Here is a 15819-nt window from a genome sequence, read left to right on the forward strand (position 1 = left end):
CATAGGGGCAGTTCAGGGGAAGCTCCTTAACCCAAATCTTACTGAGGGCAGCGCCCAGATCAGTGTACTCTGAAGGTACTCAGCAGCGATAATTTTTCACAGGGGTATCTAGTCGGACCTGTGCAACAGGCACTGTAGCTCTGAGGGCTAATTGAGTGGAGGGAGAAGACATCCAGTGTCACGTTTGGTACCCAAGACAGGAATGCCCCGGTGGCCCAGTCTACGTAGTGCAGCATGAGTAAGGGATGGTCCAGCACCAGAGGAAGTGACCAGGTGGAACTGAATAGTCTCTGAGTGAGCTGGTTCTAAGGTAAGTCTGAATAGAACAGTGAGATTTGTGACCTTGCCAGAGCAACGAGGTTTCCCATCCAGTGTGCTCAGAGATAATGGATCCTTTGGTTGTAGGCAAGGGATCGTCCAGCAGTTTCGAGCCCGGATCTGATCCAGAAGGCAACCAGTTGCCCCAAAATCTTCGAAAGGATAGCAATGTGACGATTGATTACCGCAGGAAAGACGAGCAGGAGCAAAGGTTCTGGAAATTTGTGGGGTAAGGCAAGCATGTTGGCTCACCAGAGTTCTCCCATTCACTGTTAGCCCTTGGCGTTTCCCAGCGACAGGGGGCAAGAAACCCTCGGAAATGACCTGTCTCGTTGGTCTAGATGCATCGACTCTCCCGGAAAGATCTCTCTCTCGCTCTCTCTTTACAGGAGAGTCGGGTGTTTCCCGATTGCATAGGCTCTTCATCAGTGACAGGGGGGAAACGTGGGGAAGCACTCATCGTGCTGGCAGCTTGGAATCGTATTACTATCTATCTACATACACAGTGTGGACTCAGTGGCAAACAGAGTACAGCTAAGAACTTTAATACACACTACACAGATGTTACTTATCGGCCCATCAACACAGGTGCATTGATTAACTGAAAATGAGTAACCGCAAACTACTGAACAGAGCCACCGAATGGCAAAGAAATAGATAAAAAATCGAACCAAAATGCCACTAAAACGATATATGTATATATGTAGCTTTAAAGTCTTTATTGAAACTCCTCAAAATATACATTTTTGGGTGATATTTTCCTCCTCCTGTGTGTTATCCAATATTTCTGTATTGATTGTATGCACGTGTATCAGCACGTCCAGAACAAGATGTCCAGAACCGCTCAAAACAGTTCAACTTTTTTGGATACCCATTTTATCGCCAAGTTATGATGCCTCAAATGCAACATGCTTTTAGGGTTCGTAGCTCAATCAAGGGTCAACTGACATCTCTCAAACACATGCTTCTTTATTTCTATAATGTATTGGGTTTTGTTTTACAGCCAGATTAAATAATCGATAAACTCTTATTGCAGAGGTTTGGTGTTTGAAGACCATTCAGTTCAGTTGAATGAAATGTAATGCAATGATTTTTTTTCATGTTTTCATTTAATGTAAATTAGATAAACATGAGTATCTGATGATTTTCTTCAAACATTCGCTAGAGTCTACTAGACCCACCACTGCAATGATAATTTTTGATTAACTTCACATAGAACAAAACCAAATTAATATACCTACTAAATAAGAAACGTACATGTATGTCGTTTGACCTGAATCTAATGTGTAACTCTTAGAAGGACCTGGCTATTGGTCTTTTAGGTGCTGTTGTTCGTTCATCTGAATGGATTTGTTTGCCTAGTTACAGTGGAGGGTGGACTGTGGGAAAATGTAGGCTAGCGCTGGACGTTAGCCTCCTGAGCAGCGCTTCCAATACCAATCATAACTGTCATACCATACCTGTCTTGTTCGACCTAGCGGTCACCATCTGAAATGCATCTCATTGTAATAATTCATCATTCATTCATTACTCTGATGGACACGTTCACATGCAAAAGTTGTATACTGTGGAACCTGAATTAACTGATAAGCTAACTTTTATTTTAAAAAAAAACATGTCCATCATACCCCTAAGCAGCTGAAAGTTTTCTGGTACTGGGATGACATTGATGATTTTTCAGTGAACAATTGCTCACCATGAATTAAAATAGTGAAATGTTTCTCTCTCTCTCTCTCTCTCTCTCTCTCTCTCTCTCTCTCTCTCTCTCTCTCTCTCTCTCTCTCACGCCCATATAGATGTGAAAATAAGTAGACAACAGCAGAAATCACAACATGCATTCTAACTAACTCACTACAAAAGAGTATCTCAGCAGTACTGAAGGCCCACAGTTATGTTCTCTCATTAGCTTTTGATAAAGAAAGCGAAGCTTTGTTAACACATCCGTCTTCACACTGAGAAAATCCACGATTGAACTACAAATCCAAGAAATACACGATCATATAATTTTTATCAAAGCTATCAAAATCCACAATAACCACCCTCAGTTATTGAAGAGCCATTAAACAAACAGATTCCAATCTTCAATATTACATTCAACCATTTCCCATTCCTCAGGTTGTACATTAACTAGCATTCCCTCAACAACGAAATTCCAAGTAATTAACAAAAAGATTACGCAATGTTTCCAAAAGTTGGTCTCTTGACTCTGAAAACAAAAACATGTCTCACCTTTCATGGTAACATAGAGTGATGACTCCCGGTAGGGAATTAGCGGCTAGGTGAGCGGTTAGGTAGCACGTTCCGCTATATAGCACTCATAGCAGGGCGGGGGATCCAACTGCTGCAGAAACCTTTGGTGCAGCCCTCAATGAGAATTCCTCCTGCACCCTCTCTTTAGCCCTGGATCTCCTTCCCCCTCCCCCCCCCCAGACCCATTCAGAACAACACCACCCTCACTGCCCCCCCAACAAACACGCATAGGGCAACGCAGCAACGCACACACACTCAGGCTGAGAGGTCTGGGCTGTCCTCGCCTGGTGGAGGGATTGCGTAACCTTTTGACACACATACACATACACACAGACACAGACACACACAAACAAGTGTGCACACACACAGACACAGACACACACACACACACATATCCATACACACACACCCTCACGCTCAGCCCCTTTCTCTCTCCCAGTCTCAATCTCTCGCAGTCTCTGCTTCACTGTCTCTCTTGCTCTCTCTCTCTCTCTCTCTCTCTCTCTCTCTCTCTCTCTCTCTCTCTCTCTCTCTATGTCACTCTCTCATTCTCTCTTCCTTTTCCTCTATGACCCTCTCTCTTTTCCCTCTCTCTCCCTCTAGGACTCTCTGCCTCTTGCTGTGACACTTTACCTCTCGGTCTCTCTCTCACTAGGACCAGGCTAGTCCACATTGAGGGCGACAAAACCCCTGGATGTGCATTATTTTAGGGAGGCGACTCACACACTGACCCACCCAGTTACTCACACGGCAAAACATACTTTGGGGCTGGATAATACAACATAACAATCATCAATACAAATAGTGAGAATCTACAACATATAGATATCCATACCAACACACACACATGCAAAAAATGCATCACCATACACATATAAACAGGCACACACATTCTAAGGAATAAATAATGAATACTTTTGGGGGTTCAAAGGTCGAGCAATCCATAAATGCCACCTTACACACAAATCAACACACTCACATACGCACATATGCGCGTACACACACACACACGCACACATACACGCACACACACACACACATAGGTCAGGGCAGAAGAGTTTTAAAGGCTATCCTCCCTGCTTGCGATTGTGCTGTTAATAAAACATCAGCCTTGCTTCACTGGAGCCCCTACTCCCAGAAACACATCCATGATTCAGAACCCCCCCCCCCACACACACACACACACACACCAACGACCGGATCCGTTTCCCTCTACTCCCAAACAGACCCCTCGGCCCATTCACTACACTTTCCCATAGTAGGGTCCCACAGCAGGGTTTGTGTGGGGGTCATGTGCCTCCAAAAATCCCCAAGGCCTTTAGCTGGGGGGTGGGGGGGTGAGTAAGGGAGTTATGGGCTTTCTCTCTGACAGGTTGACTAAAGAGGGGGGAGAGAGTGATGTTTACCATTTACTATTTAGTCATTTAGCCAACGCTTTCATCCAGTGCGACTTGCGGTGAATGTGGGTTTAGGGTCAGTGTCGGATGCATGTCGTTAAGGGGAATGGGGTTCGGGGAAACTTGCCTTCTTGGTAGACTGGGAAACATTGGGGTTCCAACTCGGAAGCTCAGCGGGATCCGGGCTCACCTGGGAGAGAAGCACCCTGAACACTACAGGCCCCTGTCCCTGTGCAGTGTGATCTGTCTTTCTGTCTAGTTCCTCTAAGGAAGCGTCTTTGAACAACTGCTCCTACGCCCGGGGATTCATTTAGATAGGAGGAGCCACCGGACAGGGAAAATAGTAGCATCTTGCTCAAGGATACATTGTGGTTGGAACTTAGAACCTTTCATCCCAACCACCTGACTAACCTGAAACGATGTCATGCTGTATGATTGGTTAACATTATCTTTAAAATAAGATAAACTTCATTAATGCTGGATGGAAATTTCTTATTTTAATGGTGGAACCACTAAGATAGGGACATATGCTGTACATACAGCGAATAAGATCACTGGTAGTGGTTGCTTGGACCAGCAGTAGAACCTTTACTTTAAATTATGTATTACATATTAGTGAATGCAAGAACAACACTTGCATAATAATTAATAACTTGTAATAATTTTGTTTCAAATGTGCTGCTGTATTTAAAAACCTAGATTACATTTTCAAATCAAGGAATAGTCTTTGGGCTTGAAATTGGGTGAAAGTTTTGCACAAAAATACACACTCTGTGTCAACGTTGCGCTGTTCCATTGAATCAAAATTTAATACCCTCTCAGCGAACAAACATGTCAGATGAAGAGGAATCGAGGGAGCTCACATCAAAAAAACATGAACTCGCAAACACGTTTTCTGCTCTCCTGGCCTTCACTGCATTCATATTTGATGCAGCACCGAAACAGTTTTAGCACATCTGAATTGGATGAAATTCACACAGTATTTGCAGTGCATATCTATATTTTTGCCCAACACACTATCGCCGATGTTATAATGCTAACCAAACGTAGGTTTTTCAGAGTTGCCCAATGAGAACTCATGACCCCATTACATTGCATTATAGCTAACATTATAGGGCATCTGCAAATCAAAGGTCCCTTCCCGCTTCTTTAAACCAGGTCCCAAACCAATATTTACAACAGCCATCAAGTCATGATTCTTGCACAGCTTTGTTGTATTTTAAAAGGGAAAGAAATACACAGGTATGATGAATAATATCAACTTTAATTGTTTATTGGTTATTATGACGGACAGTTATTTTGTTGTAATTATAGAATGACTATCGCCAGTTAGAAAATTGGATAATTGGATAAAGTGTATTGAATGTGGAGGCCACTAAAGGAATAACAGCCTCAAAGTGATTTTATTGGATTTGAGCTGGCGCCATCTAGAGTTTAATAATGGAATCTCTCTAGAGTACAACATGGCCATGAGACAGTCATTATAAACAGGTAGCGTTTGTAATCCCGAAGCTGAGGTGATATCAGATACATTTGGATCATGGAACGGATAGTCGCGACTAATACTCATCATGGAATGGATACTCAGGATGATCGGCCCACCTGTGTAAAAAATAGTTTGGTTTTTAATGGACCATGATGATGACATCATCAATGTTATAACGTTCAAATAAATAAGATGTTAGGAACACACTAGCGCTACACTGTTTTAACAAACAGCTCCGTAAAAGGACTATAAATCCAGCACACCTAGCACACATTCACTACCAAGTAGATAATAAAATACCTCCTCATACTTACATTAACAGCTGCACAAAACGAATGTTTTTATTCAGCATTTCGATAGACTTCATTTCCTCCTCAGTGAGGGAAAAATCATATATCTGCAAAGAGAAACAGGGTGTAACTCCATTGCCATGATTCCTAATTCTGATTCATAATATAACCTATTAACCCTAACTCAAATAAGGAGAAAGTTGAATCATTCCTATGCCATGGCACAATATCGTTCTTAATTTTGCTGTTATCTAGGCTGACATAGAATCAACTAACCATTTTCCTTCATTGATTTTTGTATGAAACAATGATTGATAATCCTGTTATGGCATATCCTGCCGCATAGTCAAATTCAATAATCCAGTTCTGAGTTGTCCAATCTATTGCAAATTGAACTTTGGAGATTGTTTTGTGAAATGTGTTGAAATTTGAACATTACCCACTTCAATGTTCCATCAACATTGTCAAACATTGAATGATATGAATGACTGACTGCTAGAAATTTGTGTAAAACATTGTCAACAATGAATGATCGACTGCTACAAATTTATGTAAAACATTGTTAATAATGAATGACTGCTACACATCTCCTCAGTTCATCTGAACATGCACAAAACACACCTGGAAGTTGTGGTGGATGCGCTGTGGGCTGAAGCTCTTGGGAATCACCACCACCCCGCGCTGCACGTTGAAGCGCAGGGCCACCTGGGCGCTGCTCTTATTATACTTCTTCCCGATAGACACCAGCACCTCGTCTTCCAGCAGGGGCGGACATTTTAGATTCACCCTGTAGGTCAGATATTAAACAAGGCTCTGCTTTAGAGGTGCGTTCCTTGTAACATGAATTCCTTTAGTTTGCGCTGCCTCTGTGTTCTCAGCGCGGTGAACTTGTTTTTCGGTCACCACGACCTCTGGGAGTTTGTCCGTCCGGAACAAACTCCCTGAGCACTCAACACTTTGTTGGATTAAATCAGGGATCAAAATGTTTCTGTTCGCCACAGCTTTTTGTTCCAATTGTTGTCTGCACATTAACTATCTTGTACCTTTATTTCACTTTTCTCTTGTCAATATTGTCCTTTTGATGTTTTTATAACGTGACACCGGAGTGTTTTAAGCACTCTGAACTGGACCTTGCATTTGACAGGGGCTTATAAACCTGCCTTTCTAAAATGTTGGGGAGGAGGGCATGGCGGGTACAGGCTGTTTGACTCCTGATGTTATTCAGCTGTTTTATCCATTCCAACAGACTGTTACTGTTACATACATTCGTGGGGATTGGAGCCCTATCCCTTCCTTGCACACCAAATTTACCAAGAAGGATCCCTGGATGTTCCGATGGGGCTGTACCCCACCACCACGATGTCCTTCTGCCGGCAGTACTCCAGGAGCTTGGGCTGGGTGAAGTAGGGGTGGCATTCAATCTGAAGGGACAAAGACACACCAAAAGTCACGCATGGAAAGACCCAAGATAATCACGTCACCGGTGGGTGTGACCTTATATTATGGGCCGGTTTTATTGCTGTGCTGGCAAACGGTCGCTGTGTGGTCTATGTTTTGAGCTCATGTTCTGCACACCACGACCAGGTTAAAATCCCTTTTGTCAAATATCTAGCCTATATAAACTGCTGTGTTCAATATGTTCTTTATCTTCGACTCCTTTATTAACCCTCGTGCAACCTGCTATACATATATAGAACCCAGTGATATCTCTGTGTTATCAGCGAACAGCCTTGAAATATATCCGATATTATAATCAGTGACCTTGAAATATATGATGTTGTAGAGCAAGCCCTTGAAACATCCAAAATTACAGATACGTCCATGATATTTCTTAACGACAACATGGATTTTACAGACAAATGTTTTCACATGCGTATGTGCCACAGTCCTCCCCCCTTTACCCTGGGGGGAAGCTACAGTGTCTTTGACCTCCCTTTCGAGACGGTCTGCCTACTGACTACTACCACTACGAAGTGGTTGCCTTCTAGCCAGGGGTTAAAGGTGAACCGCACCTGGTTGGACACAGGCTTGTGCTTGAGGCCTGGCTTGTTGAACAGCAGTTCAAGCTGCCGGCGGTTGAAGTTGGACACGCCCAGAGACTTCACCAGACCGGCGTCTTTGCATGCCTCCATCGCCTGTTTCACAAGGAACAAGGAGCTCCATTAAACCAAAGACAAAAAATGAACCCAAACAGCAGACGGAGAAGACAGAGACCCCTTTTGTGTCTGTTGGTGCAAGGTAAAATAGGAAACATAAGTAGGTCAGCTGTGACAGACCAAAGCAGACATGCAGCAACCCTTTGAGCGGCGTCATGTTATGTCATTCAAAGAGGCAATATAATGAGAATGTAGGTAACAAAATAAGAAGATAATTGAATGCAGGTAATAATATGAATGATTGATGATCAATTATGACCAATAATCAAGAGCAGAGAAGGGCTCACCTCCCAGGTTGCACACAGGTCGGTATGGTGGTAGATGTACTTTCCATTCTCGTCTTTTGGATAGAAGTCATTACCGGGCTGCAAGGTACAAATAAAGTGAGCTTACAAATATGAGGGCCAAAGTTCACACTAACGAGGTGTACACATGAAAGGACAAATAAAACACTAGAAACCTAACTCTTGTGAATATGCCAAATAACCATATGCCAAATAACCATACTAAATGTAGGTCCAGGCATTCCACTTGGAGGATATTCCAATGCTATAGTGCATTTGTCATTCCACCTTCTATCCACTATTCTATTTGCTGCCCGCCTGATGCGGTGACCTCCACAATCTACCAAAAGCCATTACAACCTCAACTCCAGACAGAGATGGAGAGAGAGGGGGAACTCTGCCTGATCGCTGTGTATTAGGTCATGTCGTTCACGTCTCTAAAACAGGGTTTAAATAGTCACAGGCTAAGGGAGGGGGAGATCTGGCCGTCCAATTATTTTACTTATGTTCTGGTCAGTTCTCCCTGTGTAGACTACTCCTGTACTTAGAATCCTAGCACAATCTGTCCAGCTGGCTCTGGTGAGCCTTTCTGTCAAGCTAGGCTCTGGGGAATGATTATTTCTGCATACATTTGTTGTTCCACGAGGGAGGTCGCGTGGCTACACTGACCTTGAAGGCCATGGGAAGCTCAACAATGTACAGGTCCACATAGTCCAGTTTCAAGGCCTTCAAAGTGCTCTCCAAGGCTGGCCTCACCATCTCTGGGGGCTGAAATGTGGACCACAGCTGGAAGACATCATAGGGAGAGGTTTAATGAAGACAATAATACAATCTCCTTGCCATTGGAGAAGAGCCAGGGTTAAACAAAATTAAGGGTTAAACACTACCAAATGTAAAAGATTGATTTGTTTTGTATTACTTTGATATTTTATATTTATTTATGTTTTGATATGCTATATAATAGGTTACTTCTTATATAGCCCATTATTCTACAAGGTCAACTTTTTGTCCATTTGTTTATCCATGGCTTATTGTCTGATCTTCCTCTAACTTTTGGTGCTCATTTCACAACACCATAATATCGTACGTGTTCCCAAGTGCTTCAGTGATTACTTTCTATACTTCTTTTAAAACCGAATGAGTGGGAGTGTAGACTGGCCTGACCGCAGTGACTAAACGCACCTTTCCACAGTAGAAGATATCCTCTCTCTTCACCGTCCCATCCGCTATCTTCTCCCTGATAGCTTGACCCACTTCATGTTCGTTGAAATACACCAAAGCCCCATCAAAGTGTCTATAGCCAACATCGATGGCGTTCTTGACACACTCTAGTGCGGTGCCTTTGGCTGTCTGGAAAGACATGGCATGGTTAAAAAACAGCAAAAGGTAGTTTGACAATTTAGCCTGCAGGTTGGAATTATAACAACAAACAAACTTACCGATCTGGGGTCAGCATAGGTCCCCAGACCCAGCAGGGGAATTCGGTTGCCATCGCTCAGCGGGACAGTGTGGCTCTCTGCTGTCAGGTCCATGTCTGTGAGAGTATGCAGTACAGCTCGGTCAGCTGCCTGAGATGTTTAAGCCCCACCCCCCATACGCTGTTTTGAAATAGCTGACTTATTGGAAGATCGGGAGGGTGAGGCTGTGCTGACATAGCTTATCTAAAAAAAAAAGACCTGCTCTTGTGAAATAATTTTATGAGATGTCCCTTTTGGGTTGCGCTGTAATCTGCCCCATGATGTTGTCAAAAGTTTGACAATTAATTTTAATGTCATGATAATCCTATGAATTTTAAGCTTTAGAAAATTGGCTTAATCCTGTTTGAAGTGAAATCATCCTTGTTCTGGCACCTGAGGGCGTAGCGATGCACACATCACCAGACAGCTAAACACTTTTCCCCACAAAACTTGAAGACAGGAGCAATAATGGAAGTCCGTAAAGGATGTTGTCGACATTCACTTGTATGTCCATTTATTGATAGTCGTTGAACAAGTTGTTGCAGGTTTAGAAGTGTGAAACTGGAAATGAACCAATATGCAAATTGGTTATAAAAATGTACTTATAAGTTGTGAAATACAATGAAATACGAACGTAAATTATTACATAAGACATGGATGAATTAAGTTACTTACAAACAAAGCTTCTCCAAGGCTTACACGGATGGATGACGTGAGATACAAGAAAGATATGTTTCACTGTGTGGATCGCTGGCTCAAAAGACAGATCAAAATGGCTGCCGAAATAATGACAGGTCACGTAACTAAAACAATGTGACTCTTGTCAGCCAATGAGAATGAACACATATTAAGAAACTACAAAAGGACTGCATACAAGTAATAGCCTGCAGGGGGCTCTAAAATGCCTAATACGAACTCGAAACGTGTAACGTAACACTCCCCGCCTGGTATTGAACACAATAACACCTTAAATGACTAAACATCTAGGGGTCAATCAAGAGTCTGTGTGGCCCTAAGGGGTCATCAGCACCACCACTTCAGTGATAGGGCGAAGAAAGGTCTTGGAAGTGCCTCCTCTAGTTATCTTGAGCTCCAACTTCCTGATCTTTCCGTCACTTCCAGGGAAGGTTTTAGTCACCAATGCCATGGGCCACTGGTTTCTCTTCTCTCTCGCACTAAGTCTCCCTCCTTGATGTTGGGCTGGCTCTTCTGCCACTTAGAACGACTCTGGAGGGTTGAGACATACTCACGCCGCCACCTTTCCCAAAAGGTGTTGGCCAAGTGCTGGACTCTTCTCCATTGCTGACGGTGTAAGTCTGCGTCGACGAAGCAGCCTGGAGGAGGATGTGGACGGCAAATCTTCTGGGTAAGAATCGTGTTGGGAGTCAGAAGCAACGGGGCGTCTGCATCAGGAGAGATGGTCGTCAGAGGTCTGGCGTTGATAATGGCGGACACCTCTGCCATCGTAGTAGACAGAACTTCGTGGGTGAGTAGGGAAGGTTGAGTCTGACTTAGCATGGAATCCAGAATCCTTCTTGAGATGCCAATCATCCTCTCCCACACACCGCCCATGTGTGATGAATGAGGCGGGTTAAAGATCCATGTACAACCCTCTGCACTGAGGAACTTAGAGATGTTGGGCTGCTGGTCGTCTTGCAAGAGTACTTGCAGCTTTTCACAGGCTCCCTTGAAATTTGTGCCACAGTCTGAACGAATAAGCTTCACAGGACCCCGGATGGCAAGAAATCTACGCAGAGCGTTGATGAAGCTTGATGTGTCCATGGCTTCAATGAGCTCTATGTGAACAGCACGTACACTGAGACAGGTGAAGATAACTGCCCACCTTTTGCTGTTGGCAGCGCCTCCACGGGTGCGTTGAGTAGAGATACTCCAAGGACCAAAAACATCAATGCCTACGTTGGTGAAAGGAGGCTCTGTACTTAGGCGGTCTGGAGGGAGGTCGGCCATCTTTTGCTCTGCTGTTTTGCCTCTGAGCTTGTTACATGTGACACACTTGTGTAGAAGCTTTGCGATGCACCTCTTGGCTCCGACCATCCAAATGCCTTCTGCACGCATAGCTCCTTCCGTGAAGATCCGGCCCTGGTGTTCGACTCTCCTGTGGTAGTAGCTGGTAAGTAGAGCGCCGACGTGGCTGCGACCAGGGACAATGAGAGGGTGTTTCTCCTCCGCGGTAAGACTTGAGCGTTGAAGCCGGCCACCGATTCTCAAGAGTCCGTCACAATCGAGAACAGGATCCAACTTCCTCAGTGGACTGTCGTTAGGAATGCTTATCCCTTGCTGCAGACAGGACATCTCAGTGCGATAGGTTTCCTTTTGAACACATCGAATGACGACCTGTTTTGCCTTCAACAGATTGTCGGATGTGTGTGCTTTTGAAATTGATGCCAGCCTTTACATTCTTTGTTTCCCGTTGTAGTGCTGGATTCGATGACCTCTGTGATGTGGATGAGTGTGGCTATGGCTCTAATGAGAGACTGCCATGTTGAAAACCGTTCAAACCGCTGAGAGCCCAGGTTTGGGCTGGTGCATGTGGTGAGGTGAGATCGCACTTCTGCATCAGAGTCTGGGTCCACAAGGCTGAAAGGTGTTTCCAGTGGGATGTCTTCTTTAGACGGTAGCAGCAGAAAGTCAGGCCCGGTTAACCAGCTCGTGTTGGTGAGCAGTGCTGCATGTACTGGTCTGGTTGCTACGTCTGCTGGGTTCTGGCCGGTGGGTACGTAGTGCCACTGGTTGGGGCTTGAGAACTTCCTGATGCGTTCTACCCTGTTACTGACATACACGTAGAACCGGCGGGTTGCGTTGTAAATGTACCCAAGCACAACCTTGCTGTCTGTATAGAACCGTACATCATCAAACTTCAGATCCAACTCTCTTGAAGCCAATTCTGCTATCTCAACCGCCAGGACTGCTGCTCCCAGTTCAAGCCGCGGGACTGTATGGACTGACATCGGAGCTAACTTTGTCTTTCCTATGACGAATCCTACATGGACCTCGCCAATGTCGTCTACCACCTTGAGGTAAGCTACTGCAGCAATGGCCTTCACGGAAGCGTCTGAAAAGATGTGTAGCTCCACGCGCTGGGCGTTGGAAACAGATGTGCTTGTGTAGCAACGAGGCGTCTCAAAGCTTTCAAGGGCTTGTAGTGAATCCCTCCAAGCAATCCACTCTGTTTCCTTTTCAACAGGGAGCGGCTCGTCCCAATCAACGGTGTTGTGGGTGAGTTCTCTCAGAAGGAGCTTTCCTTGTATGGAGATCGGTGCCACCAGGCCAAGTGGATCGAACAGACTGTTCACACAAGCAAGCACACCTCTGCGTGTGAAGGGCCTATTGGTGTTGGCGACCCGAAAAGTGAACGTATCTCTGCTCAGGTCCCAATTCAATCCCAGGCTGCATCGGTGGAGAGTCAGTTTCCAGGTCGAGGTCCTTCAAGTCCTTGGCATACTCAGAGGATGGAAACGCTTGCATAACTGCTGGACAGTTGGACGCAATCTTGTGGAGACGTAGGTTGGACATTGCTAGCATACCTCGTGCTGCAGTAAGTCGATTGCTTGAGACACAGAGGGCAGAGATTTGAGGCCATCGTCTACATAGAACTCTCTATGTACAAACTTTTTCGCCGCGTGACCAAACTTCTCTTCTCCGTGTAGAGCAGCTCGTCTGAGGCCGTAGGTCGCTACCGCTGGAGACGGGCTGTTGCCAAACACATGGACCCGCATTCGGTATTCTACAACCACGTCCGTAGGGTCGTTGTTCCTGAACCATAGGAACCTAAGAAAGTTCCTGTGATCTTCTCTCACGATGAAACTATGGAACATCTGTTCGATGTCGGCGGTGAAGGCAACCTGTTCACATCGAAAACGCATCAGAACTCCCAGCAAACTGTTGTTAAGATCTGGTCCGGTCAACAACACGTCGTTCAGAGACGCTCCAAGATGTTTGGCGCTGGAGTCGAAGACAACTCTGATTTGACCTGGTTTGTGGGGGTGATACACTCCGAATGTGGGGAGGTACCAGCACTCCTCTCTGTTAGCCAACGGAGGAGTGAGCTCTGCATGATCTTGATCGAAGATACGTTGCATGAAGGTGACAAAATGTTCCTTCATCTCTGGCTTTCTTCCAAGCATGCGACAAAGACAGTTGAAACGATTCAGAGCTTGCTCTCTATTGTTAGGCAGACGTGGTCTTGACGGGTGGAACGGAAGTGGGGCTACCCAGCTGTTACCGTTGTCGATGTAGCTCTCCTTATCCATTAACTCGATGAACAGCTTGTCTTCAATGGAGGGAGCGACCTTGTTGTCATCTTCGGTGCGTTGGAATATCTTGCTTCCCAAGGAGTCATCGTAACCGCATCTCTCTGCTTCGCGAGTCAGTGGTGAGCTTGACAGTTCACAGAGGCAGTTGGTGCTTTGGGTCTTCACAGTGAGTTTCTCCTTAACTGTGAGATGGTTTGGACAGGGTGAGAAGTGTGAATGGCGGCCGTTCTCCAGAACGTGAGTGCGGAACACACTTGTATCTTTGGGTTTGTGAGCTGTGCCTAGGCAGACCTCACCGATGATGACCCAACCAAGATCCAAGCGTTGGGCATATGGTGCGTTATTAGGTCCGTTGCGCTGGTCTCGTACCTTGTGAGCCTGTAGGACATCACGCCCAAGGAGAAGAAGGATCTGAGCCTCTGGGTCAAGCGGAGGAATGTGCTCAACAATGGAATTGAGGTGAGTGTGATATTTTGCTACTTCTGGAGTAGGTATCTCGGACCTGTCTTCAGGAATGTAGTTGCATTCAATGAGTGTCGGAAGATCTATACTGAGATTTCCATCCAAAGGTTGTGCGACAAAGCCTCTGCCTCTCCTACCTGACATTTCAGTGAGACCGGCACACGTACGTAATGTGTAGGGAGCCTCTGAGTTTTCAAGGTTAAAGAGGTTGAAGAACTCTGGCCTGGCGAGTGACCGGTTGCTCTGGTCATCAAGAATGGCGTAGAGTCTCACTGACCTGTCTGGTTCTCCCTTAGGATGCACTGTGATGAGGCAGATTTTAGAGCAGGAGCTAGGTCCGTTGTTTCCGCCACAGATCTCGGTGCACATGGAGTTCACTGTAGGAGGAGGTTCCGACTCCCCACCGTTCTCTGCCTGAGGGGGCTGGTTAGCCCAAGGAGCTGGCCCAGCGTGAAGAGCCGATATATGCCTGTCGCTGTTGCACTCCTTACAGTGCACTTCTGTTTTGCAATCTTTGGCAACGTGTTTGCTTGAAGAACAACATCGAAAACATATACCAGCTTCTTTCAGAAATGCCTTGCGTTCTTCGATATGTTTGGATCGAAAGCCTCTACAATGTTTGAGGGGTTGAGGCTTTTGGTGGATGGGGCACTGTTTACTGACATCAGGCCTAGCACTGGAAGTCTCTGTTGTGTCGGAGTCAGAAACCGGAGAGACATCCGTTATATGAGTGGATACGAAGTTTCTTGTCTTCTTATCTGTAGCGTCTGGCTTGGTTGTTGTAGCAGCTGAACTGGCAAAAAGGAAGCTTGGGTCGTTGCGGATGTAGGCCTCTCTGGAGACGAAGTCAGCAAAGTAGGTGAAAGGTGGGAAGAGCACGTTGTGCTCTAACTTGTAGTTACTCCCCTTAGAAATCCACTTTTCTTGGAGGTTCCATGGTAATTTTTCCACTATGGGGTTCAGACCTCTAGCTGTGTCCAAGCAAGCAAGTCCAGGTAAGTAGCCCTCGCGCTTAGCCGATGCTAGCTCCTGTAGCAGGTCTCCAAGCTCTCTGAGTTTAGGATAATCCCTGTTGTTGATTTTGGGAAACTTCTCCACTCGGTCAAAGAGAGCCTTTTCGATCATCTCTGGTGAGCCGTAACACTCCTCAAGAAGAGACCATGCCATTCTCAGGCCTTGAGTTGAGTCGTTGACGTGGACAGCTCTTATCCTCTTGATGTGCGCTGAAGACTGCGGGCCTAACCATTTAGTGAGCAGATCGAGCTCTTCGCTGGAGGTGAGATCAGTTCCTCTAATGGAGTTGAGTGAATGTCCGGTAGCTCTCAGGTTGATCATCGAATTTGGTAAGACTGGAGCTCAATAGTTCACGCCGAACAAGGAATTGAGCTACCTCACCGAACCCTGTATGGTCACCATTGTGAGTATGAGGAGCCTGTCTGGGGTGA

At 45.4% G+C, this 15819-nt stretch overlaps 1 protein-coding gene across 1 annotated transcript; it reads right to left on the reverse strand.

The window, feature by feature from the left end:
- Positions 1-5461: 5461 nt before the first annotated feature.
- LOC307080042 (aldo-keto reductase family 1 member D1-like) lies at positions 5462-9713 on the reverse strand (the record flags this gene model as incomplete). The annotated part of the gene is made up of 9 exons (XM_079742610.1): positions 5462-5567; positions 5766-5848; positions 6363-6528; positions 7053-7162; positions 7754-7876; positions 8185-8262; positions 8851-8967; positions 9364-9531; positions 9621-9713. 9 exons carry the CDS (start codon positions 9711-9713, stop codon positions 5525-5527), a joined length of 981 nt encoding a protein of 326 aa, XP_079598736.1. The 3' UTR covers positions 5462-5524.
- Between the last annotated feature and the right edge of the window lie 6106 nt (positions 9714-15819).

The sequence above is a fragment of the Pollachius pollachius genome (assembly GCF_949987615.1).
Source record: "Pollachius pollachius genome assembly, chromosome: 9".
Taxonomy (NCBI): Eukaryota; Metazoa; Chordata; class Actinopteri; order Gadiformes; family Gadidae; genus Pollachius; species Pollachius pollachius.